We start from the raw sequence: 25308 nt of genomic DNA, 5'->3' as shown, positions 1-25308 counted from the left end.
CCCGGGCCCGCGGGGCTCGGGGAGGGGCCACGCGGCTGGCACTCCTCCCGGGGCTGGTGGCCGGTCGCGCTCGCAGGCGCAGAGGCGCTGGCCCTCCGGCGGGGCGCTCCGCAGCCATGTGGGGGACCTGGGCCATCCCGTGTCTGGTGAGTCGGCTCCTGCCCGGCGCCGGCGGGCGGGTGGCGGGCCGGCCGCGGGCTGCTGGGGCTCTCCCTGCCCGCGGGGTGTGGGAGCCGCTCCCTCCCGGCGCCCCTCCCCGGGGACGGCTGTGCGGGGCGCGGGCCGGGGTGGGAGAGGAGGGGGGCTTCGCGGGCAGCGCTGCGTGTCCGGCCGCACGTCGGCGCCGGGGCGGGTGCGTGTGCGCGCCCGGGAGTTGGGGGGCGGGGGTGTTGGGGACGGAGCCCGGGGGCACCTCCGGCCGCTCCCTAGCGCACATGTTCCACTCGCTCTCAGATCTGGGGAAGAAAGCGGCCCCCGGGCAGTGGGGAAAGTTGAGGCTTCAGACCAAACCGTTTCTTTCTCGAAAAAGTTATCTTGGGGCTGAATGCGCCTCTGGAGGCTTGTTTACCTTCTTATCACCACTCAGAAAAAGAAACTGTTCTTGTTTCCCTTCCGGGAATACTTCTCCTTAAGACTGTAAGTCACTGCCTCAGGTTTGTCTCGTCTTGTTTTGCCTTCTCTTCTCGCCCTTCCTTTTCTTCTCGCCGTCTTCCTCGCTCGCACCCCTGCGGTGGCTTCTGTTCCCAGGACGCGGGGGAATCCGGGCCTCGCGGCTCGGGCGGTGGTACCTGCTCCCGGCGCGCACGCCCCCGCGCACCTGCACTTGGCCGGGAAGCCTGGGCCGCAGCCCCCGTGGGGACAGTCCCTAGCGCACAACTGTCAGCTTGGTGGCCAATCCAAGAGACTCGGTTCATTTGAGTGCCGAAGCCCCCGAGAGTCCGTGGATTTTCATTTTATGGGGACCGACCCCAAGTTCCGAGCAGCGTGATGGGACCGTGCATCAAGGCCACCTCAGGCAAATGTCACAGCAGCCGCGGGGTGAGGGAGATGCCTTCTTCATCTCCATTTCACAGTTGGCGAAATGGAGGCCAGAAAGCTCAAGTCCTTCAGCCGAGATCACACAGCTAGTGTTAAGCGGCAGAGCTGGGACTTGACTTAGACCTATTTCCAAAGTCCAGGCAAGTTTGTTGATGGCACCTGGCCTCCAGACTACACCAAAAGTTGAAAGGAAAGAGGCAGTGGTGTCAGGAACCGTCTTATGATGGGGGGGAGGGGAGAAAAAAAAATCTCACTGACTCTTTTGGAAGTAATGTGCAATAATCTGGGTTCCTTTAGAAACTCTAAGAGAAAATTTAAGATTCACAGTCGAACTATTTGTACAACTCAGACCACGCTCTTTTCGTCCTGTCCTTAACCATTGCATTATTACAGTGTTGGTTGCTTTGAAAAATCTCTCTTAGTTCTTGGGACTGAAGTACTAGTCAGTGTAGGAAAATTATCAAAGCCCAGAGGGAGTTACACTTGTTTAACTTAGCATCTTTGCCAGAGACGCATATTTAAAGCACCAAGGACACTTTGTTTTTTCTGAAAGAATGCACGCACACACACACACACACACGTGTGTATATGTTATTATTTGTATATACTTATTATTATAATAGCTGTAATAAGTTAAATATTTGTTTATTATGTTTATATATAATATATGGCCTAGGAGATTAATAAATTTAAGGTTTATTAAACAAAATTTATAAATGCAGACAAAATTCTTTCTTCTGAAAACAAATCTGACATAACCCTATCACTTAGATAATCACTGTCTACATTTTGTAAGGTATATTCCATTTTGCCCCTTTAACATGACTCTTAAATTTAGTTACACAGAATCCTGCCTTGCACCCACCACTTGCCCGATAGCACACCTGTATTCTTAAAGAAGTTTCCACGATGTCTGTCGTGTCATCTGGTGTGTCTCCCACAAACACTTGCTTGTGTGCCTTTGCACTTAGCAGTGCTTACTTAGTAGTAGCAAGAATAATCAAATGGGGGCGGGAGTGCTAATTACAGGGAACACAGATGCAGGTTTTGTTTGACCACGTGAGTGGGCTGCAAGTAGATGGGGGGGCACCTCATTCTCTTGTCGTCCTTGTTGTTCTGGTGCCCTTGTCTTTGTTGCCGCCTGTTGTCTCTTACCTCTGTGCTTCTCTTCTTTCTACCCCCTTGGCCTTCCTTTTTCTCTCTAGTTTCTAGCTGTTGTGTCTATGATACCTACAAGAAATGTTTGAAATCCTCAAACAACTCACAAATGTCTAAAGGAGACTTTGAAAAAGAGTCAGACCTAATATAGAAATTTGTGTGAGAAGTAGCTGTGAGCAATGCTTCCTTCCTTCTTTTCTTTCTTTTTTCTTTCTTTCCTTTCTTTCTTTCTTTCTCTTTCTTTCTTTCTTTTCTTTCTTTCTTTCTTTCTTTCTTTCTTTCTTTCTTTCTTTCTTTCTTTCTTTTCTTTCTTTCTTTCAGCGCATGGCTCTGATAGGTTTTTATTTATACTGTTGAGGTCTATGGTCAGGCAGTTACTACAAACTCAATTTCTTCTACATTTCTTAAAGCAGTTGTCTTCAATTTATGGTCAAGGGAAAGGAGAGGGAATTTGAAAAGAAACCAGTGTATTTATAACGAATCCTATGGAAGATTTTCAGTGGACAAATAAAGAACGGTTGTTTAATGTCTAATTTAATCATTTTCCTTAAACCGGCCTCAGAAACATGAAATGGGTTTTTTTAATGGGTTTTACTTCTATCACAAAGGACTTGAAAAGTTTTTAAACTGAAACAAAATTATGAAATGTAATTTAAAACAAGAACAACCTGGAGGGAAGAACACCAATTTGTAAGTGATGGCAAGATGGGGAGGCAGAAATGAAATTGACACGCGGAGCCCAGCAGGGCCACAGGGAGATGAAGAGAGTCTCCTCGTGTCCATCTCTGACATACGGTTACCACCCCTAGTGGTAAATGAGAGTTTAATTTAGAAAAAGAGGTTTCATTTCTCGCCCTAAGTTTAGAGGGGGAAAGGTGAAATAGTGAGAGGCAAAGGGGACCCAGGATTTGGAAGTAAGTCTCTCTGGGACGCTAGGCAAGTAATTTACTTCTAAATAGCTCTTACAGTGGACCTGTCAGTATCTCAAAGGAATCTCTCCGAAGGCTTCCAGAATGCTAAAGGGAAATCAGATGACTATAATACAAACGGCAGTTGGAGAAAATAGCCAACATTTAAGAGATGTTTAAAAACCTGAATAAGGAAATCCCCCACTTAAAAACCCCTAGTGAGCTAAGTGCCTTTTGGTAAATTATCTTGGGTCCCAAAAGTCCCTAAATGAGCACATGTTTTGTAATAGGTACTGAAGACTATTACCTTATGATGAAAAATAATAAAAGGGCACACAGAAAAAGTGGATCCAGAAATAAAAAGCAAGTCAAAACCAAATTTAGGACAGTGAATCTCTTTCTTCTCTTTAAATAGATATAAAGAGAAAAATTGACCAGATGATGTGAAATAAAAAGTAATTCTTGAAAAAATAAAGTCATTCCTTATTTTATCACCTAAAACAAGCATTTTGTATTTTACTTATGGCCTCTTAGTTTTGTCTACACTGGTACATAGTTGCATGTTTGTTCAGTGCTGTTTATAGTCTGCTTTCTGTCATTTCTCGGGGACACAATTTTTATTTTATAATTTTTATTGGATGCATTTACAGAGAGGGCATTTATTTAATGAACTTGAATTTCTAGAATTCTTATCATTTATTATTTTATTTATTCCTTTTTTAAATAATCTATTATTTTAAAGAAACCCATTTCTAATTGTACTGGAATCTGTCTATATATATCTTATTACCAAAAAAAAATTATTTGTAGAACCATTGTCAGTATCTTAGTGCATAGTCTTGTATTCTTTTTGCTATCTATGTGGATCTGTTCACAAAAGTGGGAAAACAGCATTTAACTACCTAGAAAGTCCTTTTCATTTTCTGGAAGACCCTTGCTTTAAAAAGAGAAATGAAGCGCCTTTAGCTTCTTAAGTAAGTCTCTTGAATTCAGTCTTAAGCAGGAACAAATAATTCAATCTACTTACCAACCTCTATTTTCTTTGAAGTGAGATGAAAGTAGTAAAGCTCTAATTAGAAAAACTGATCATTGTAGGTTTGGTAGCTCCACCTTCGCCAGAAGGAAATGAGCTAGTTCTCCCCTTTGATCTCTTCTCTCTTCTTGTTTTGGTATGGACTTTTGTGCAACCAAGCCATTCCCATCTTGGGCATTTAGAAACAGCGGTCTATGTTGGGCGAGTGGCCCAAGTTCCACTAAGTGTAAGGATGATAGTGAATTTACTGTGGATTTAGGCATTTTGAGCAAGGCCAGCCTAATAAATTAGCAAATCTGACTGCAGCTCACTGGGCAGATATCCTCAGCCCAGTGAGGCAAGCAAGCCTACTGTAGGTTTGGTTAAGCTGCAAACTGGGATAAACTTGCAAAATTAGAATAAACTTGGCCACGGAGTCATTAATGACAGACTGTCCTTTGGTCAAGTCATGCAAGATTCTAAATTTACTCACTTCTGTGTTCCGGGAGGCCATAAAAATATAAGATGTGAGAAACATCGATACTTTTTGATTTCAGAGGCCAGAGATCTTGGGAGAGAGAGAGAGAGCACGTAGGTTATGCTCTTGCCCCTTGCTGATGACTGAGCTTTGGTTTTTAGCCATCCTCACAAGAGAATCCTTAGTCAAAGTAGACTTTTTTCATATGGGTGTCTTAATAGATTTAGGCCTGATTTCAAACATTGAGCAGACAGTGCCCCAAACTATGTTTTGTTTTGGTTTTTTTTAGCCCTCATGGTATTGACACATACAGTAAATATATATGTAAGTACCTATTTTTAATATTAGTTGCCATCTAAATATTGTAGGATTTTGGTTTCTCTTGAAAAATGGGAGACCTGGGCCCACATGCCACATGGCCCCCACTCGCCTGCCCTTTGGTCGAGGTGGCCCTCTCCATTTCGACGAGCCTCCCCTCCCCTATTGCTTATGACACATGGACACCTCGGTCCTGTGCTACTTCTTTGCCCCCCACCCCCTGGGGCAGTGAAGGACTCTAGGCTCCCACTATCTGTTTCCTCCACCAAAGATGACTTCTCTTCCTTCAGGCCTATTTTTGGGAAGGGTCATTACTTCTCCACGAGAAGTCAACTTCTGATTTGCAAGTGCGGACCACAGAGGCTGTTGGTCTGTAAACCTCTTCAACTCCTCACATGTAAATATAGTGGCCTGCTGCCCTCAGATCATCCTCCAGCTGGGCTGTCTGCAACTGTGGTGAGCATCCGCAGAACTGAGGACTTGCTGAAGATGATCTCAGAGACCCTGATTCTATGTCTGTGGTGGGACCTGCACTATTTTTTTTTTTCTTTAATGCATCACTACATGATTCTGAGGTCTGTCACAGTTTTGAAGACTATTTTTCTAACTCTAGCACCAAACTCAAAATCTAATCCCAGGTAGAATTTTCTAGATTCCCTCATTTTCTTTTATGTATTGCTTGATAACTCAGAGGTCTAGCCAGTCCCTTATGCCCACCTCCTCAACTCTGTCTCTCCTGGTCTCCCCAGAAACTGGCCTTAAGAAAGAAAGAAGACATTCCAGGCATAAGATTACCATGCGTATTTTTATTTACACATTTTGAAAAAAATAAGAGGGAATGGAATCTTCACTCATCTCTTTCATGTAGAAAAATTTCTTTTATTTCTCTGTATTTCAGTGTTTCAATAATGCACCTACTACGAAATGTCACTACTATTTCCTTATATTTGACACACATACAGTAGAGATGCTTTCATAGTTGGAAATGGCCTTTTTAGAATTTCTTTCTTCTTACATGTTCTAAATAGCTAAGAGTCCAAACAGCAAGCAAGCAAGAAGAATTAGCTGAGCTTCATTTCTTCATTTATGTCCTCAGCAGCAGAGGACAGGGCTCAGTCTTGAAAAAATTCACGGACTCTTCAGGCACCTGTTAGTCATTCTTACCATTCTTGCATTTTTCACTGCCTCGTGTCTGGTTTTCTATTTTTTTTTTAAATTTGCTGCTTTTACAAATTATTTTCCTGTTTGCTTCGAGCTTCAATAAGAACAGAAAAAAAAAGTGATTTTTTTTTTTTTTTTTTTTTTTTTACTTCCTTTTCAAATCCTAGCTCATCTCTCTCAAGGCAATTGATTCTTCGGTGTAATCCAAAGGTAGTCTCAACTTCTTCCAATAGTTTGCTTAATTCAGGCACTGAGATGTTACTCTCTTTGTAACTGCCACGTGAGATCTCCAGTGCTTTTGAGTCCTAGGACCGGGCGGACAACTTGTCAACCCAGGGTGAGGTACGTGGTGGGGGGCGGTCTTCAATTTCTGGGTCTGGCTCTGCCTGCTTCATTTCTTGTATTGAGTGAGCTGGTTGGCTTTGAAAAGTGACCCATCCCCGATGCAGATAACTAATGAATATCCAGTTATTCTCTCAATTCCTCATCAACTGATAGAAGGGACAAACTCTCTTGTAGCCTTGTCACCGAGTTTCAAAGGGAGCCAGTGCCGAGATTTTAGTCTAGGAAGACTTGGGTTTCTATTTGTACGTTTCAGACCCCTACCCCTGCAAGAGACTGCAGTCCCAACGGGCATCGTGGCTGTTCTCAGAAACTCAGCACCTGAATTGGAGGAAGGGAAGTGTAAACCCCACTTAGTTCCGAGCTGCAGACCAGGGGTGCAAAGTTTCCGCATCCCTTCCGTGCCAGCCAGAACCCCAGCCTTGGGGCCCTGCTGCAGCCTTCTTATACTTGGGACTGACTGCTGGTTCTCAGAGAGTACCTGCCAGACCCAAAATATGCATTTGCTTTGAAGGTTCTTTTTTTTTTTTTTTTTTAAGATTTTATTTATTTATTTGACAGAGAGAGAGAGATAGCAAGAGAGGGAACACAACCAGGGGGAGTGGGAGAGGGAGAAGCAGACTCCCCACTGAGCAAAGAGCCCAATGTGGGACTCAATCCCAGGACCCCGGAATCATGACCTGAACCAAAGGCAGACGCTTAACCGACTGAGCCACCCAGGCGCCCCATGAAAGGTTCTTTGTATAATTAACACTCAGGCTTCTTGCCAACAACTAACTGTCTGAAAACAAATTGAGTTGTTTGTGTGCCTAAATGGAATAGAAATAATTAGGAAACTAATTTACAAACCTAAAACAGAGCCCAGGTCCGGGTCAGAGGTGCCGACCTCTCCCCTGGCCTTTCCTCATTGTGGATTATTGGACAAGTCATTTCCCGTACTCTGTGCTCACCTTCCTCAACTGTAAAATAAGACAGTAAGAATTCCTCATGCAAAGCCTTCTTGTAACTATCACGAGGAGAAATACACATTAAGGAACTTTGTAACAGGCCAGGCACAGGTCCTGGGGGAAAGGGAAAACCGCCTCCGGGGCCTGGCGCTCTCACTTCACATTTTCATGGGTGAGTCAGGAGAGAGAGAAGCACATTTTCTGACTTGGAGAAAATATTAACATCCTGTAGATAACGAAAGACCCAAGATGGTCCATTTTTTTAAAATCTATCTTGCAGCTGAACAGGTGCATCTGTTCCCTCCCCTGCTCTGACATTCCAGGAGTCCACGAGACTGTGGCATCTAGGGTTAAGGTTGGCCATACAATCCCGCCATGCCTTCCATCGGCAAGATACGAATGACTTGTGCGGCTCAGGAGACAGAGATCTTTATTTATCCTCACAGCTAGTTGCTAATGATGGTTTTGCTGAGGACCTGAGGTCCTTCCCCATTTTGGTCAGGCCAAGTTCTTCTGGGTATGACCCTCCTGGAAAGCCCTTTCCCGAAAGCCAGCTCTTACCCACACATTCCCTTCACCGCGGTGCGCAAACATCCTCTCATTCGGTGGCCTTCCCGGACCACGCTTTCTAACACAGCCCTGCCCCACCCTTCAAACTCTCCATGCCCCCTAAGCTTGCTTTATTGCTTTACCCAGCTCGTGTCCCTCCGGGACAGGGTGCCTATTTCTCTGGTTATTCATCTCCCTGCACGTGATGCTTCATTTCATGTGTCATCGTGAACTCAGACGTGAGCTCAGACATCGGCTCAAACGTTATCCTGGATGTTTTTGTGAAGGCGTTTTTTGTTTCTGTTTTTGTTTTTTGGTGCTGTTGTTTTTTGATGAGATCAGCATTTAAAGTGGTAGACTTAGAGTAAAGCAGATTACCCTCCCTAATGTGGGTGGGCTTCATCTAATCAGTTGAAGGCCTTAACAGCCTAGAGACTGGGCTCCCCTGAGGAAAAGGAAATTCTGCTTCCAGACTGTCTTTGGACTTGAACTGAAATTCTTCCTGACTCTCCAGCCTGGTGGCCTATCCTATAAGATTTTGGACTTGCCAAGTCTCTCCCCCAACTCTCTCTCTCTCTCTCTCTCACACAGACACACACCCTTTTGGTCCTGTTTCTCTAGAGAACCCTCACATATCTCATTTACATATAAACTCTATGAGAGCAGAGTCTATATCTGTTCACTGGGCTGTTCCCAGGCACCTGTCTGGCACATAGTAGGTGCCCAACAAAGTATTCACTCAATTAATTAATTTGATTAATGGATTAGTGAATATTCCCAGCAGAATATACAATTGAGGTTTCTCTGACTTTTTCATCCTTAGGATGATGGAGATGTAAAACTATTTATTCCTCATTTTTTCCCATTTGGTGATCATCTGACTTAGTTTATTCACATTTTTCAGACCTTTAATTTAATCAATTTTCTGGCCTTTTCAGCTTTTCTGAAAACAAGTTTTCTGAGCATTCAGATCATTTCATCCTTTGTGGGTTTCCTGCCTTGTCACAGTCAAATTGCCCCAGTTCCTGCCTGGACGGTTTGGGTTAAATCTTTGCATATTGCAAACTTGAGTTAATGCAACAATTACAAAACAAATACAAGCTCTATGGAGCACCGCCTGCCTCACCTTATGTAACAGCCACCACGTGCTCTTCGGACCAGCTTTCTTTTTCATACTTAAAGTGAGTTTTTGATGCTGAACTAAGTAAGAACTGTTTCCAGAAATTCAGCTCCATGAAGCAGACATGATCAGACATGAGACAAGCTTGGTGCGGGTGTCTGCCCTTTGTGGCCAGTGATGCTCCTGTCTTTCAGCATGCTGCTGAAATTCTGGAAATTCCTCAAATTCTGGATGGATTTTGGACAGAGGATTTTGATTCCCTCTGAAAAACTTCAAAACTAAAATAAAACAAGGGAGAGTATACATTTGTCTTAGACAGCTTGAGAAGGTCGACTGGATGCAGAGTTTTCCAGAAATAGCATCAGTGTCACAATCCGCAAATATAAAATGTGCTACTGTCTTGAGCACTCATCACCTAAGCCAGAAACTGTGGACCTGCTCATAATATTGTCTCAGGAATCCTGGATGGAATTAGAACACCAGGGAGAATAAGGCCCCCCGGGCCATAGGAGATACGTGCGCGTGCACGCACACACACACACACACACACACACACACACACACACAGGATTGGGTGGCAACTTTCTGTGCTTTTTTTTCACTGGTCAATTTTGGCCTGCTCGATCCCTATCAATCTCTTCGGAGTTTAAACCTGTTGCATTTTCTTCAGTTTCTAGTGAGACACCAGAATTGAAAGAGGAGAACAAGTAATATCTCCCTGTTAACCCCCTCTTCACAGCAGTGGGAGTGGTGACAATAGAAAAGAATTGCTTCTACTCAGTCAGGTTGCTTAGGTTCAGTTTTCCATTATCCGTTGCAAACAGGACTCACTGATCTCTTCCAACTATGGAGAGATATTTTTTTTTTAAGATTTATTTTATTTGGGAGAGAGAGACAACATGGTGGGGAGGGGCAGAGGGAGAGAGAGAGAATCTCAAGCAGACTCCCTGCTGAGTGTGAAGCCCGAGGCGGGACTTGATCCCAGGACCCTGAGATCATGACCTGAGCTGAAACCAAGAGTCGGACGCTTAACCAGGCGCCCCTGGAGAGATTTTTTAATACTTTTCATATGCTGGCCATATCTGGAATGCTAGCTGGCTGGTATGTGTAATCCCTGATAGAACAACGAGATAGTTATGGAATGAGGATCCTAACGATTTGAAGGATTTTCATTTGAAAGCCCTTCCCGTCTTAGTAGTTCACACTTTGGTATGCTTTCCATCACATTATTACTTCCTAGCATGCCCAATTCAGTTACTACGCATTAGCTATTATTCTCTGATCTAGAAGAGGAGCTGATATTAACAGGATGAGAGAATTCCTTGCAGATAAAGTAAGAAGTGGGGCACTGTCACCATGAAAAGAGAGATTGATGCTAATAAAGACTTTTGTTCAAAGTTCTAAAGTTCAAAGAAACTTAATATTCCTTTCCTATTACAATCAATGTTACTTGTCTTTTGTAGTCTCAGAACCTGGCACATAGTAGGTGCTCAAGAAATGTCTGTTGGGTCGAAGAGGCACTGAAGCCAGCATATTTAGCCATTATTCCTCTGATCTGGGTACCAGTTTCAGGTGTTCTATATGTACAATTATTCATGTTGAGAGAGAGAGCATATAGCCCGTGGTAAGTTCACCTGTCTCTTGGCTGTAGGGAAAGAACACTGTGAAAGTTGTTTGGAGCCTCGGATGAGTGCTAGCTCTACATTTTGCCGGTGTGTGTCCCTGGTTAAGTGGGATATTTTCTTGATGCTTTGGTGTCATTTTCCCTCTTGGAAGGCTGAATTTTAGGGATGCATTTTTAAAGATGTCCGTCCCAGGAGGAAAAGTGGGCAGCCACATCTCCCTCAGCCCTCCCTTCATGGGGGTCCTATGGTATCCTGTGACCTGACGGGGATACAGGTTAGGGGGACAACGGGGGAAGGGCTGGAAGGGCAGGGGGAGGGACTTCCGTGGTAGTGGTTTCTACATGAAGAACACTTAGTTCCCTGGACTCAGAAGATGCCAGTATTATTACTATACCATAAAGTAGAAAAAAGTAACGTATGCAGTGAAAACTGTGAACAATGACCTTAAGAAAAATCCTCAGTACTAATAGTTTAGATTCCTCTGATGCTTAGCAATAGAATTTACATATTCCACCTAAAATGAGAGATTATTTATACTTATGGTCAGAGAGACAAAAAATAGGAAACCAGAGAAAAGAATCAATCAGAGATCATCCCCAAATGCTTCCATACATTTTAGAGGGCTCATTTTTCTAAGTAATTCTAGTCTATAACTCATGAGATAATTCTGACATGATATCACTTAGACCGATATCACTTTTACCTCCAGAAGAAAAGAACCCCAAATAGATTAAAGATTGGTTCTCCACTAAAAGAAGTTCTTTTTTTTTTTTCTGAGCAAAGGTGAAGAAAATCCCATGAGACTCATTGTATGCTTGGTTAACCAGACAGGATTTCACCGAAATTGTTTATTCTGCGGCTACCTATAAAAAGAGAAGAAATAGAACATGCTATAAGCTAAGTACCAGGTTTGGGAGAAATTATCACTTTTTATCTTCATAATAACCCTTCAAGACAGAAAGTGCTATTGGCACTTACAGGTGAGGCAACTGAGGGTCAGTTGGTTCTATAATTTGCCTCAAGTCACCGTGTTGGCAACAGAACTGGGATTCACACTGCAGTCATTTTGAAATTTCATGGTTTTGCCTACTTGACTATGTTGTTCCTCGCTAGAACTTTATGACGATAACAATAATAATAATTAGTAAATTAATAATACCATTCATGGGGCACCTATTTATTATGTGCCAGAAATCGCGCTAAGAGCTTTACGTGCATTTAATGGTCACAACAAACCCATGAAGAGGAGATGATTTCCACTTTATAGATAAAACAACAGAGACTCGGAAAATTTAAGTGACTTCACCTCAGCAACAGGGCTGGTAAGTGAGAGTCAGGGTTCGCTTTTGAGCCCAGAGCCCTGGCTCCTACTATCCATGATGCTGTTTCTGGAGTAGTTTGGACTATCACGTAATCAGCATCCTCCTTTTCCGGAGATGTGTGAGCAGAAGGACAGAGCCCCATGCTTTTAGCCTATGCAACCGCAAACATAGCCATCTGGGGCGGCTTACACCTGTGGTCCACGTTGTCTAGTTGGGAAGTCAATACAATTCTCCTCATGCTTTGCTTTAACAGATACTTACCTCCATCGCTGGACCGTGGCCTAGAGGTGTTAATGCTCAAGCAACTGCTATCAACTCCAAAGTGTTGAGATTGCGCAAGAACATCACCATAAGGGAGGCTGGGTGCTCGGAAGGCCTGCATCGTGGGAGCACATTCTGCTGTCAGCCATGTCCTCCTGGTATGTTCCATCAACATCCAGCAATTAGCTTGATGATCCGGGTGAGGAACAGCATACAGTAATAATGGAGAGAAGAGTTTAGTGCTTGGTTCTGCATTATAGCTTTACTGGGAAGAAAAACAGGCAGGAAATTACTTTCCCAAGACTAGTTGAGTTCAGCTTTATCCTGCTTATAGTAGAGATGAAGAAACGGAATTCTCAAATGACATGTGCCCCTGAAGTGAGAGGCTTTCTCTCTTCAGCTCCATTTTTCAGGAGCCAAAGAAGACTCCTTTGTGGATATTAAAGCTTATCACAACAGAACTGATTAAAATGTATCTGCATAATCATGGAGCTCTGAAAGCGAGGGACCTGCCCCCCCCTTAAGAGATGTGTCTAGCAATTCCCTTCAGTCAGAAGGTCTCTGAGGGCTGCAAAATACATTTGCATTTTTGCAGCTGAAACTAGATGAGCTAGAAAAGCAATGGACAAAACCCAACAAATTTTTAACACCAGTATCTTGAAATGTAAACCAATTTCAGATCAGAAACCCTTCAAACACTGGCAAATTAGAAGCTTCGCAAAAGGCAGTGGTGCAAACGTCTGTTTTCAACATGGAGTAGAGCTGACTTACCATCTCATACAGATAGGACTCCCTCTGAGCTGCCTGGTGAAGTACGAGATAAAGGGGAAAAGCACGTGGGGTGCAGCTGTAGATGAATAGAACCGTAAAGGACTGTACACAGTAGGTTTCGTGGTGAGCATCCCAGGCTTCCAGCACTCAATCAGCTAAACAGGCTTAGGTCCTGTTTATAAAGATTCTATCAGTCTCCCTTGGGCTCCTGTGCAGTTTTGAATAACCCTCACGGAAAATCTCCCTTATAATCCAACCCATTTATACTTAAGCCTATTTATATTTACTCTTCTCCAAAAGGAAACAGAGCATGGCTTCCTGGCCTTTTAATAACTTGCCAAACATCATCTATTTGCCTGAGGACTTAAGGTCCTTCCTCATATTTGTAAAACTTAAAATGCAAATTCAAACAAAGATAATATGCTTTGCCCTTCAAACTGTCAAGGATTTTTGTCTGTTTGCTTTTCTCTTTTCTCTTTGCTTTGTTTTATTTTCACTGAAGAAGTGCTTTCAACTCTGGTGGGTTTGCTTTTGAGATAAGAACTCTCATTAACCATAATTGGAAGGTAAATTGTTACAACCGTTTAAGAAAGAAATTTGGATACGTGGGTCAAAAACTTGAAAATGTTCATGCCTATTGATGTAGTAATAAATTTATGGGGAGGATGTCTTTAAAAATAGTCAAAGGAAAATATTGTATGCATGACGTTCCACTGTGATACTCAGTGATGTGGGATTGATTAAGTACATTTTGGAGTGTGCAAAAGTTGAATGTCTCCATCAATTCTATCATGTTTTCTCATGTATTTCTGACAAAAACCTCAATGTATAAATTCCCTGAAGGAATTTTATTTTTTTTGAGAGAGAGAGCGGGGGTGGGGGGTGGGAATAGGGAGAGAATTTCAAGCAGGCTCCACGCTGAGGAGCCCAATGCAGGGCTCGATCTTACAACCCTGAGATCATGACCTGAGCCAAAAACAAGAGTGGGATGCTTAATCGCCTGAGACACCCCAGGTGCCTCCCGCCCACGAAGGGATTTCTAACTGATCTGCCTGCTGGATTAACTGACTCTCTCTGTTCCATCTCGAAGAATCCTGGGTGGTGTCCAACGCACGCTACTGCTCTTTCTGCCCCTATTCTCTCTTGTTGAATTGTAGGCTTATCACTATTCAAATTGCTTCCGAGTCTTCATGCTCATTGGTGTTGTGATATTAATATGGAATTTAATTAATTAGTACATAAACCAATGCTGTATGAATACAGAGAAAAAGACAGATTTTACTTCTATGAAAACTCGTTTGGATGCTTGGAGGATTTCAGTCCAGGTGAGCTGCTAAAAGAATTGTTGATGAATGAGATGAGGTCAAAATAAATGGAAAAAAAACACAAAACCCTTGAAAGCCTGTCATACAAATTATTGGTATCTGTAAGGGTTTGTTTCCATCAAAAAGAAAGGAAGAGGGGCGCCTGGGTGGCTCAGTCATTAAGCGTCTGCCTTCGGCTCAGGTCATGGTCCCGGGGTCCTGGGATCCAGCCCCGCATCGGGCTCCCTGCTCTGCGGGGAGCCTGCTTCTCCCTCTCCCACTCCCCCTGCTTGTGTTCCCTCTCTCACTGTGTCTCTCTCTGTCAAATAAATAAATAAAATCTTTAAAAAATAAAAAAATTTAAAAAATAAAGGAAGAAAGGAAAGAAGAGAGGGAGGGAGAAAGGGAAGGGAGCAGGGAGGGAGGAAGAGAAAGAAAAACAAGAAGGGAGGCATTTTGAATGTCACCTACGTGAGGAAGAATCTGGAATTTTTATTACTTTTTCCTACGCCACAAGACTGGCCAATAATTACAGTTACACTTCGCAAATTAAAATACTTACAGTATTTTTTTTCAATGATGGCCTACGTGAAATGACATTTTTGATTAATGGATCAAAAAGGCCTCATCACATCACCTTATCTAATCGGAAGAATTCTGTGGTACACCGCATACAGTACACACACACACACACATGCATATTACATGCACATATGCTCACATGTATGCATGGGGGTACACGCATAGGAATGCGCCAAAACAATAACCGTGGCTCTCTCAGCGTGGTTGACATACAGGTGCTTTTTATACTTCCCGAACTTTTCCAAATTCTCCACATTGAGCATGTGTACTATTACACTCAGAAACAAATGTATTGTAAAATTTTATTTTCAAGAAAACAAACACTCAGGGACGCCTGGGCAGCTCAGTCGGTTAAGCAGCGACTTGTGATTTTGGCTCAGGTCATGATCTCAGGGTCGTGGGATCGAGCCCCGCCTCGGGCTTTGCACTCAGTGGGGAATCTGCTTGAGATTCTCTCTCTCTCCCTGCCTCTCCCCCCCCGCCCACTCTCTCTTTAAATAAAAAAAATTAATTAAAAAAGAAAAGAAAACAACCACATATTTTGATAAATATTTTGATAAATTGAGGTTATGTACGTTGGAGGAGAGATAGCCCTGTGTTTACTGTCATGCCGTACGCATAGCTCTAAGCTTATTCTGCAAGGTAATTCGTTAGAGGGGCCAGTTTGTGTAGAAACCAGTATAATACGCTTGGCAAGCCAACAAAATTGTACTTTGGCTCGGTGTTCTTAAACACTGCTACGATATTGTACAGCCCCGATGCTCGATGATGCTCGGTATTTGAATTTGGTTCCGGGTTTTCACAACTTACTTTGTGTTCCTGACCCACTATCACCTTCTTTGTTGACTACAATATCATACCTGTTTCAGGTTCATCATTTGCTTATATAGTATTATGTGTTCTCAGAAAGAATGCTAGCAGGTTGTTAAGAAAGTCATGTACCCAGGGAAGAGCATAAATTATTTTTGCCGCACACATGTGTGAGGCAGATTAGACTTGGCCTATTCTTTTTAATTAGTTACACCATGAATAATGAAAGCCACAAGCCAGGCTTTCCTCTTCCCCAAGGCACTTACCACCACTTGACATCAGACATTGATCTGGGCATGACCTGCTTCTTCCCTGGAAACATGAAGCCCTTGCATACCTAGGCTTTGTCTTCCTTCCTGCAGGATCTCTGGCTCCTAGAAAGTGCCTGACATACAATAGGCATTTAATAAACCCTTGTTAAATAAATGAATTTTCAAGAGAAATCATTGTTGTCAACTGCTTATGAACACCAATACAGGAACTCGCCTTATTTGACAAGGGAAGCAAATGCAAATATTATTTACAATCGTGTAGATGAAGGTAACCCACCTGATAATAAATTTTGTCATTAATATGTTCATGCCTTCCCATCAAAACGCACCCTTAATGGCAAAGGAATAGAAAGAGGAATGAATACGAACCTCTGCCCTCCCTTGCAAAGAAAGTTGCTAGAGGCATTTCTTCCAGGTCGTTCTAACCTTTTAAAATATATATATATTCCTATTGCTAATCATCCTATGTCTCCAGGCATATTCTTTGAGCTTTTGTCTTGGGAGACCTTCTGCCTGGTGACAGGATTTTTACAATAACCTTCTCTCCCGTTGTATTTATGTATCATTAGTCTGACAGTCCTGACTCCCATTTCCTTGTCATCCCTGTATATCTCCCACACGGTTGCATGTCCCTTGCATTCCTCATGCTCCAACACTTGCTGCATTTTTCTCTCGGGCAGGCACACGGAAAGAGGGTGACTGCAAATCTCAGGAGGGTAAACCAGATTGTGTGCACTGCCAGGAAGGGGAGGAGTTCACAGACAAGGAGAATTTTTCTGATAAATGCAGAAGATGTGGAATTTGTGATGGAGAGCAAGGTAAGTGCCTTAAAAAGCAATCAGAAAGACCAATCATGGTACTCCATGATTTGGAGCATAATACATATACAATTTGAAATTGGGACGTACTCTGATGCTATGAGTCATAGAGGAAAGGACAAGATGGAGCTGGCTGGTGTGAAGCAGGACCAGGTACCGAGCTAATCACCAGTCTAGACATTTGTGGGTCAAATCTAGGCATTTCTCCCAAGATGACTAAATATGAACCTGGTGAACAGGTTCATCAGCTGCAATCAAAATTGGCAGGGATTTTTTTTTTCTTGCCTTGATTGATGCTCTTGTTATAGCCAGCAAGAGCTCAGAAGCCTTCTGATACAAGGACAGAGGAATCCAAGAGGTGTGTGGGATGCTCCCCCTCTCCCTCCTTCAGAGATCGATTTTGTCCTGATAATTCCAGCTGGGGACTTGAAGTTTTATGAACGTCCCAATCTATCGTGAGAGCCCAGATTCAAATGTAACAGAAATATTCCCAGTTTCATTTGATATCAAGAAATGCCTGGACATAAAACTTTTCTTGTCCTCATTCAGGCTCTAAAGGAATGTTTCTCAATCGTGGTGGTCCATTAGGATCACACAGGGAGCTGTTGAAAATGTCAACATTTAGTTCCCACCTCAGAGCCATTAAATCAGAATCTCTAAGTGAGGGCTTTGACATCGGTCTGACTAAGTCTGGAGTTGGGCCTGATATTCTGCATTTCTTTCTTTTTTTTTTTTTTAAGATTTTATTCATTTATTTGACAGAGAGAGCAAGCATGAGCGAGGGGCAGGAGGCAGAGGGAGAAAGAAAAGCAGACTCCCTGCTGAGCAGGGAGGCCAATGCGGGGCTTGATCCCAGAACCCTGAGATCACGACCCCAGCTGAAGTCAGACGCTTCACCGAGGCGCCCCTGATATTCTGCATTTCTAACAGGCTTCCAACTGAGGCCGATGCTGTTGGTCCACAAGCCACGCCCTAAGCAGCCAGGCTCTAGAGGAACAGGGGAACTCTTTAAAGCAAAAGTGGGGTTGTGTTGGCTGCTGGACTGACTGTCTGTCCACTTAAAACTCTGCTGGGGTCGCCTGTTTTGCTCGTAAACGCTACCCGTGTTGCAAAACGTGTGCTGATTTAAGCGGTAGATCTCAAAAGCTCTGACAGCCCCTGCTCAGCAGCTGCTGTAATTAATAGTCTGCAAACTGGTTTTCTAGGCTTGGAAGTGGAGAGAAACTGTACCCCGACCCAGAATACCAAGTGCAGATGTAAACCAAACTTTTTTTGTAACGTCTCTGAATGCGAACATTGTACCCCATGCACCAGGTAAGTTTTCATCTTTCTTTGATCAAGATGCTAGATATACCTGGACAGACTGTGTCTTCCTAGGGGGAAGCAACACTGGCCGAGAGTCAAGAATTTGGGCTCTAGTCTTGCTTTGCCTCTAAGCCACTAGATAACTGTTCGTTCATTCAAACATCCAGGCTCCAAACGTTTCTTGAATACCTCCTACGTGCTTGTATTCTGCATGCTGCTTACGCTAACAAGTGTCACGGGCAAGCCACATTCCTGGCATCAAAGGTCTCAGGCGAGAGGCAGAGAGAGACAAGAAAAGCAATGGTTATGGGGTCAAGCACCAGAAGAGACATGTGCTCAGGCTGTTACGAGTTCTACGGAGAAGCTTCCAGCTTTGCCTGAGGGGGCGGGTGAAGGTAGGACACATGACGGGAGTCTTGAGAGAGGAAAGAAAGAACATCCCCAGGTGTGCACACATGGACAGGACATCTCAGGCAGGGGGATAGCACCTGCAGAAATACAGACGGCCATTCCAGAGAGCAGAGTACCCGGCCAGAGTGTAGTGAGAAGGAACCAGGGCCAGATTATGAAGGACCTTGCCTTTCATGCCAAGGAGCTTGGTTTGGACCCAAAGTTAGAAAACCTGATTGTGCATCTCACTTTTCTTCTGATTGATTGGGTGATTTTGAGCAGGTCACTGAACCTCTCTGAGCATCCATTCCCTCACTCATGGGATGCAAACAGTATATACATCTCCTATCAGCCTCATTTCTGTGAAGTGTAGACTGGGTGATACGTGTTATAAAGTAACTTTTGCTCCGTAAGATATTGTATGGTACCAACATAAACATTTAGGATTATATTCATGTGCCTCTCCTTAAACTTGTATTTCACCTTGGGAAATGTTTGGGAGTTCACCTAGTTGACTTGAGAAGTAGGGACATGATGCCTTATGTCTCTTATTGACTAGAAATTTAAAATTACGTGCACTTAACCTAGTCTTTCCCTTCTAGCCCCCCCATGGCTGAGAGTGCCTGATGATGGCATAAGTAGGGACTGTGCGGGAGGGACTAACGTGCTAAAATAATAATAATAATACATTGACCCATCAACAACATGGGTTTGAACTGTGAGTGTCCACTTATATGTGGGTTTCTTTCAATAAGTAGAGTACAGCACGTAAATTTATTTTCTCTTCCTTATGACTTTATTTTTTTTTTTTTTAAAGAGAGAGAGAGAGCATGAGCAGGGTGGGGAGGTAGGGGCAGAGGGAAAGGGAGAGAGAATCCCAAGCAGGCTCCACACACAGCACAGAGCCTGACACAGGGCTCGATCTCCCGACCCTGAGACCATGACCTAAGCTGAAATCAAGAGTCAGATGCTTAACTGAGCCACCCAGGTGCCCCTTTCTCGTGATTTTGAAGTAACATTTTCTTTTCTTTAGCTTAGTTCATTGAAAGAACACAGTATAGAATGCATGTAATATACAAAATGTGTTAATCGACCGTTTATGTTATCAGTAAGACTTCTGGTCAACAGTAGGCTATTAGTAGTTAAGTTTTGAGGGCATCAAAAGTTATATGAGGATATTCAACTATGCGGTGGGGGGGTGGTCAGTGCCCCAACCCCCACATCGTTCAAAGGTCCACTGTAATAATAGTTCTAAATAGCTCCTAATCTCAATTTAATTTTCTTCTCACCATAACCCTCCTTGTTATTATAATGTAATCTCCTTGTTATTGATGAGAAAATAGGCTCACGGTGGTTAAGTGACATACCCAAGCTCACAGAGTTAGGAAATGGGCTGAACCAGGCTATCATTCAGACAATCTGACAATCTGATGGTCCGAAGGAAATCCCAAGGATTTTCCTCTTGAGTGTCGTGATCACCACCTGATGCTGAGAGGGGAAGCCTCTGAGGGCTGGGTGGGTAGCTTTCTAAGCAGTATCATGGGCAGGGGCTATTATCCAGCCATTTTATTGTTCAGTGGGACTGTTTTGAAATAGCTTTTGGCAGTTTATGATTCTAAGAGCACAGCTTACTACCAATTTTAAATCTTTGTCTATTTCATCCTTTTTCCTATTTGTCAGTATTTTATTAATTTCTTTTAACTCTTGGCATTTTTTTTAAGATTTTATTTATTTATTTGAGAGTGAGAGAGAGAAAGCACAAGCGGGGGCGGGTGGGGAGGAGCTGAGGGAGATGGACAAGCAGACTCGGTGCTGAGCATAGAGCCCAATGCAGGACTTGATCCCAGGACCCTGAGATCATGACCTGAGCTGAAGGCAGACGCTTAACTGACTGAGCCACCTAGGCACCCCAACCCTTGGTATTTTATAACAAACGTAGTTACTCTTTAGGATATTTCTCATCCAAACATCCAAATTATGTTATGAATTTGTACCAGCTTTAGACGCTTATTCTAGCAATATTTGAGGGATGATGTTTCCCGGAGATGCAAAGATGAATAAAATGGTGCTGGATTTAGAGTGTGTCATTGTAGATGATCAAGGAGTCAGTCCACCAGGCTTTTTGAATTTCCTCTGTATTTTTTTAAAGATTTTATTTGTTTATTTTGAGACACACACACACACACACACACACACACACACACACACGCATGCATGCAAGTGGTGGGGGGAGGGGCGGGGGCAGGGGAGAGAGAATCCCAAGCAGACTCCACGCTGAGCTCGGAAACCCGATGCGGGACTTGATCTTACGACCCTGAGATCATGACCTGAGCCGAAATCAAGAGTTGAATGCTTAAACGACTGAGCCGCCCAGTTGCCCCTGTTAGTTTTTGTTTTTTGATTTTTTTAGGTGTGAACATGGAATCCTTGAGAATTGCACACCAACCAGCAACACCAAATGTAGAGAAGGTTATTATTTCTTTTTATGATTATATCCTCCTTTCTCTCATCCCTACTGTAAAATATGAAGAAAAGCCAATCTCTTTTGATTCTTTGAGAGTACTCTGTTTAATCTTAAAGATTGCTTATTTTCACATTGAATGTTCAATGTTTCTACCTACAGGATCCAGCTCCAAATTTCTGTGGTTTTGTGTCCTAATCCCGATTCTAATGTCTGCACTAATATGTTGGTGTAAGTTCTTCCTTTGTTCAAACCACTGCTGATTGAAATAACTTGGAAAGTAGTTATTCACAAGAATTCCCCTTTGTCTCCTACCCGTAAGAAAGCTCCTGCCAGGTAGGTAGGTCTATTATATTGTTAAATTCCTGCCGCTGAGTGCACCCCTGAGAGCTGATAAGAACTAGATGATATCATCCCTCGGCTACTGTTTTTGAGCAGTCATTCTGGAGCTCGGAATGGATATTCCCATCCTCCGTATGAACAAGGGTAGGTTTTCACCCCGGCAGCAGCTGAGTGGGTCAGGAATCAGAAGGAATCCTTGACTGCTCATTGAGATGGCCCCATAAAGAACACGAGAAGAAAGGATCTTCCTGGGAAAGAGTGCGGGGAACACTTGATAAGTTTATCCTCTCTGTGCCTCCTCTCCCTTGTTCAGACTCCATGATTTTTGTGTTTTTACTATTATTTCTCCATCTTAACTTAAAATACTGTGGCAATAGAACTTATGCTAGGGTTACTTAGCAAAGTCAACAGGTAAGCCCAAATTGGGCATAATCATGATGACCATAGAAAAACTCGGAGGCATCCAGTTTTTCCTTTTCCGTTGGAACCCATCACTGCTTCTCCAGATCAGGTGAAGATAAGAGGTCACCTTGCCTTTAGAGGCTAAAAATACACACTCAGTGCTTAAACACGATCATCATGCTTGGAGACGTGTCCTTTCTTTCATTTATACTGACTTCAAGGCATACACGCACTGAGTGTGTATACTGTAGGGATTTGTGAGCGTATGTACTTGAATTTCTGGGCCTTGAATGCCAACTTTCCATATCCTGTGGCTTCTGAGTCCTGCCGCAGGCATGCCCCCCAATTCCATTCTGGTGACAGGGAGTAGTGGTGGCCATATGATAAGTCAGAAGCCAGCTTCAGGCTAGGCCAGTGTGTGATCATGGGATGGCCAATTAAAATGTGACACATCTCTAGAACATTTGACCTCACGGGGTGGGATTTCCAAAATCAGGACAATGCTGCCTTTTGCAGTGTTGGTCACTTTAAGTTTCAGTGAATTTCTCCTTCCTTCTCCCACTTCTCATAGTGAGAGAGTCTGTTCTCACAGGCTTCCTACAAGGCTGAGACCTGAGTCTGACAGAAATGTCTTTGATCTTCCAGGGATGTTAAGATGGCGCAGGAATAAAAAGAATGAAGACCCTGGATCCATAGCCTCAACTACTGTAGGTGTTGAAACATGCATCCGCTTTCTTAAGGAAATGGAGAAAGTAGCAATTCAGTGTTTTATTTGCTCCTTGTTTTAAAACAAACATTTATTGTGAGTGCGTGTGCATGGGTTAGAGGGGCATCAAGAACGGACGAAGATTTGGTGCCCAGCTTATAGGAAGCTCCTACACAAATAGCATGAGAATTAATTAACAAAGAATATGAGAGTGCTAAGTTGATATTCCAGCAAGGCTGGAACTTTGCACAATAAAAATTTGAATGGGAAAAGAATCCTTAATCACGTCATCTAGCTAATTTTATACATCAAGCTACTGATTGTACTTCCTTCAGTATTAAGGAAGAATTAGACAATTACATTTAGAATATTATAAATATATGTTTATTTATCTTGCTCCTTCCCTCCATTTTCTGTCTCCCCCAGGAAATGATGCCGATAAATTATGCAGGTAAGGCTTCTATCACTGTATTTCATGGAGACGGCTTCCTAGGGAGTTAACAGGCCAATTTCAGAGTAAAACAATATTGCTAATTTCAGTGATATATTGTGGGGGTCTCTTCCTTGAGCTTATAGCTCATTCTGCTCACCATCAAGGGTTTTATCAGACAGTGTGTTTGACTGCATAACTAATACTCATAGTTAAAAATAAGCCGGGGAGCAATAAAATGCCATATTCTGAGGCTTAAGAGCATTTTCCTTCACAAACAGGTGTATTATAGAATTCCTGCTTAAATTGATTTAGGGACTAAATAAACTGAATTGTAGACTTGGTTATTACTGGTGTATTCCTGGCTCTGGTGTATTCCACGATTCTATTCAGGTCTGCTTCTCTCTACCTGTGAGTCAGAGAGAAAATCATAAAGTCTTTGCCTGCCTTTTAGGTTTGTGGGTCACTGATCATCAGATGCATAAAGAACATTAGAGATGATCTTTTCCAACCCTCTTATTTTATAGCCAAGAGAAGAAGATAGAGAGATGTCATATATCTTGCCCACGTCATAGAGCAAATTACTGGGGATCCAGGAGGGGTTGGGATTAGAACTTGGGGGGGGGTTCTGTTTTCATTTTTCCCCAACCAGTTCTTCTAATCTCTAGGACTTAACCAGTATAGAAGAGAAATAAACATGGTTTTCAATAATGAGAATTTCGTTTAGCAAAACAAATTTTCAGAGACTGTCCTCTATTTTTCAGACATCGACCTGAGTAAATATATCACTAGTATTGTTGAACAAATGACAATAACTCAAGTCAGAGAATTTGTCCGGAAGAATGGTATCAACGAAGCCAAGATAGATGAGATCAAGAATGACAATCTCCAAGACACAGCGGAACAGAAAGTCCAACTCCTCCGTAATTGGTACCAACTCCACGGGAGGAGAGATGCATATTGCAATTTAATTAGAGGCCTCAGAAAAGCTAATCTTTGTGCACTAGCAGAGAGAATTCAAGAAATGATCCAGAGGGACATTACTAGCTAACTTGAAAATGGAAACTTCAAACATGAAAGTAAAAGACAGAGCTTGGCCAAAAGCGGAAAACAACTAACTCAGTCCTGAGTATATACGAGTCAACAGAAAGAAAAATTAGTGTTTGAATAAGTTCTTACTAGCTGTGGACTGTAAACATTGCTTGGCTTTTTAGAGGGTGTGCATTTCATGTGTTAGATTTGTAGAGCTAATATGTTTCATTTGTTAGATTTGTAGAGCTAATATGTTTCATTTGTTAGATTTTAATATGTTTACGGTTCTAAAGTTCTCAGGATTCGGATCTCAAGGATGTTGGGAAGACAGACCCAGTTAAAAGGATTGTCATGTTATGTGTGCAAATTGTGTGCAAAGGACAAAAGATTAGGAACACGCTCTAGTATCTAATGGGAGGGTGTGGGTATGAACGGAATTGGTGTACGTGAATACAAATGTCTACCCGCAGGTTGACTCCGTTCAATGAATCAATAGAAGCTGTGACTTTTGTTGCAATGCCACAATTACTGGAAAGGCAGCTTGGTTTCTGCATTACCTCTCCAGCTCCATGATGACTCTAGAGATTGTACCATATTTGTAAATTTTGCAACTCTGAGAGGAGAGGATCCAAGGCAAGCTTGCATGTACATCTGAATGCAGAATTTGATAAGGGTCTAATCTTTGCACAGATTGTTGGCATTTTGGTGTGAAATATTTCAATTTTGAATTCACGCAGGAAATGCAGACTGACTTATAATGCTTGGGTATTTTCTACTTGAATGCCATTTTACTGGATTGAGATAATCCACTGATTTCTCAGTTGTCCAGACACTTTCATCGGGAAAATATTAATGGGGCATTGTTGCTTCTCCGTCTCTCTGATACGTGTCTTGATTGTACATCCTCACACCCGGAAGCGCTGTCTAAGAAACATGTAATGATCCCCTAAAAACCAGGGCTGCCCGTAGAAACTTCTAGCCTGTTTTGGATAAACTAACTGCTCTTCCAGAAGGTGGCTTTGTGGCATATCAGGAACCCATGAACACACCAAAGTTGATAACATAGATTCTTATTTTGTCCTGTTCCTCGCAAAATGCTCAGTCACTCCCCATGTGTCCTCTCGTACTACAAATGCAGCTCGTACACAGCAAGGGTGAAATCATCTTCAGGTTTTAGGGATTGCCGCTTCCCTGTCGCTTCTGAGACAAACAAGCCCCTCTCCCCACTGCTCCTTCCTCACTTTTTCCATTTAAACACTTCTGGAAGTTTGTATTAAATATGAGTCTTAGTAAATACTATTTATATTTATATAGATGTAAATTGAAGACGGGTACAAACTGAGGCAGATATTTAGAACCACCTAAAGAGCTTCCACTGATGGAAGATCTCTTTTCCTTATGTTTGGAAATATAAAATATTTAATTAAAGTCACGTTTTGGGGGC

General features: G+C 42.8%; 1 protein-coding gene and 1 long non-coding RNA gene across 2 annotated transcripts in view; one reads left to right on the top strand and one right to left on the bottom strand.

Annotated features, from left to right (window-relative positions):
- FAS (Fas cell surface death receptor) lies at positions 1–25308 on the top strand. The gene is made up of 9 exons (XM_036079351.2): positions 1–146; positions 12232–12397; positions 16659–16796; positions 18002–18110; positions 20902–20960; positions 21115–21183; positions 22342–22403; positions 22829–22853; positions 23597–25308. Exons 1-9 carry the CDS (start codon positions 117–119, stop codon positions 23881–23883), a joined length of 945 nt encoding a protein of 314 aa, XP_035935244.1. The 5' UTR covers positions 1–116; the 3' UTR covers positions 23884–25308.
- Positions 12392–25308, bottom strand: part of LOC118527507 (uncharacterized) — a 95799-nt gene continuing 82882 nt past the window's right edge. Inside the window, exon 6 of the long non-coding RNA XR_013449775.1 lies at positions 12392–12504. This is a non-coding gene — a long non-coding RNA (uncharacterized LOC118527507). The remainder of the gene's footprint in view (positions 12505–25308) is intronic.

This window comes from Halichoerus grypus, chromosome 7 (genome assembly GCF_964656455.1).
Source record: "Halichoerus grypus chromosome 7, mHalGry1.hap1.1, whole genome shotgun sequence".
Taxonomy (NCBI): domain Eukaryota; kingdom Metazoa; phylum Chordata; class Mammalia; order Carnivora; family Phocidae; genus Halichoerus; species Halichoerus grypus.
Note: the sequence above shows the minus strand (reverse complement) of the source record. Positions and strands in the feature narration are given on the sequence as shown.

Excerpts from the sequence above, each read along its gene's own strand:
- FAS (XM_036079351.2), top strand. The coding sequence starts at position 117 with ATGTGGGGGACCTGGGCCATCCCGTGTCTG. Across the intron at positions 22,404-22,828 it reads GATCCATAGCCTCAACTACT|GAAATGATGCCGATAAATTA; the intron begins GTAGGTGTTGAA and ends TGTCTCCCCCAG. Across the intron at positions 22,854-23,596 it reads GATGCCGATAAATTATGCAG|ACATCGACCTGAGTAAATAT; the intron begins GTAAGGCTTCTA and ends TCTATTTTTCAG.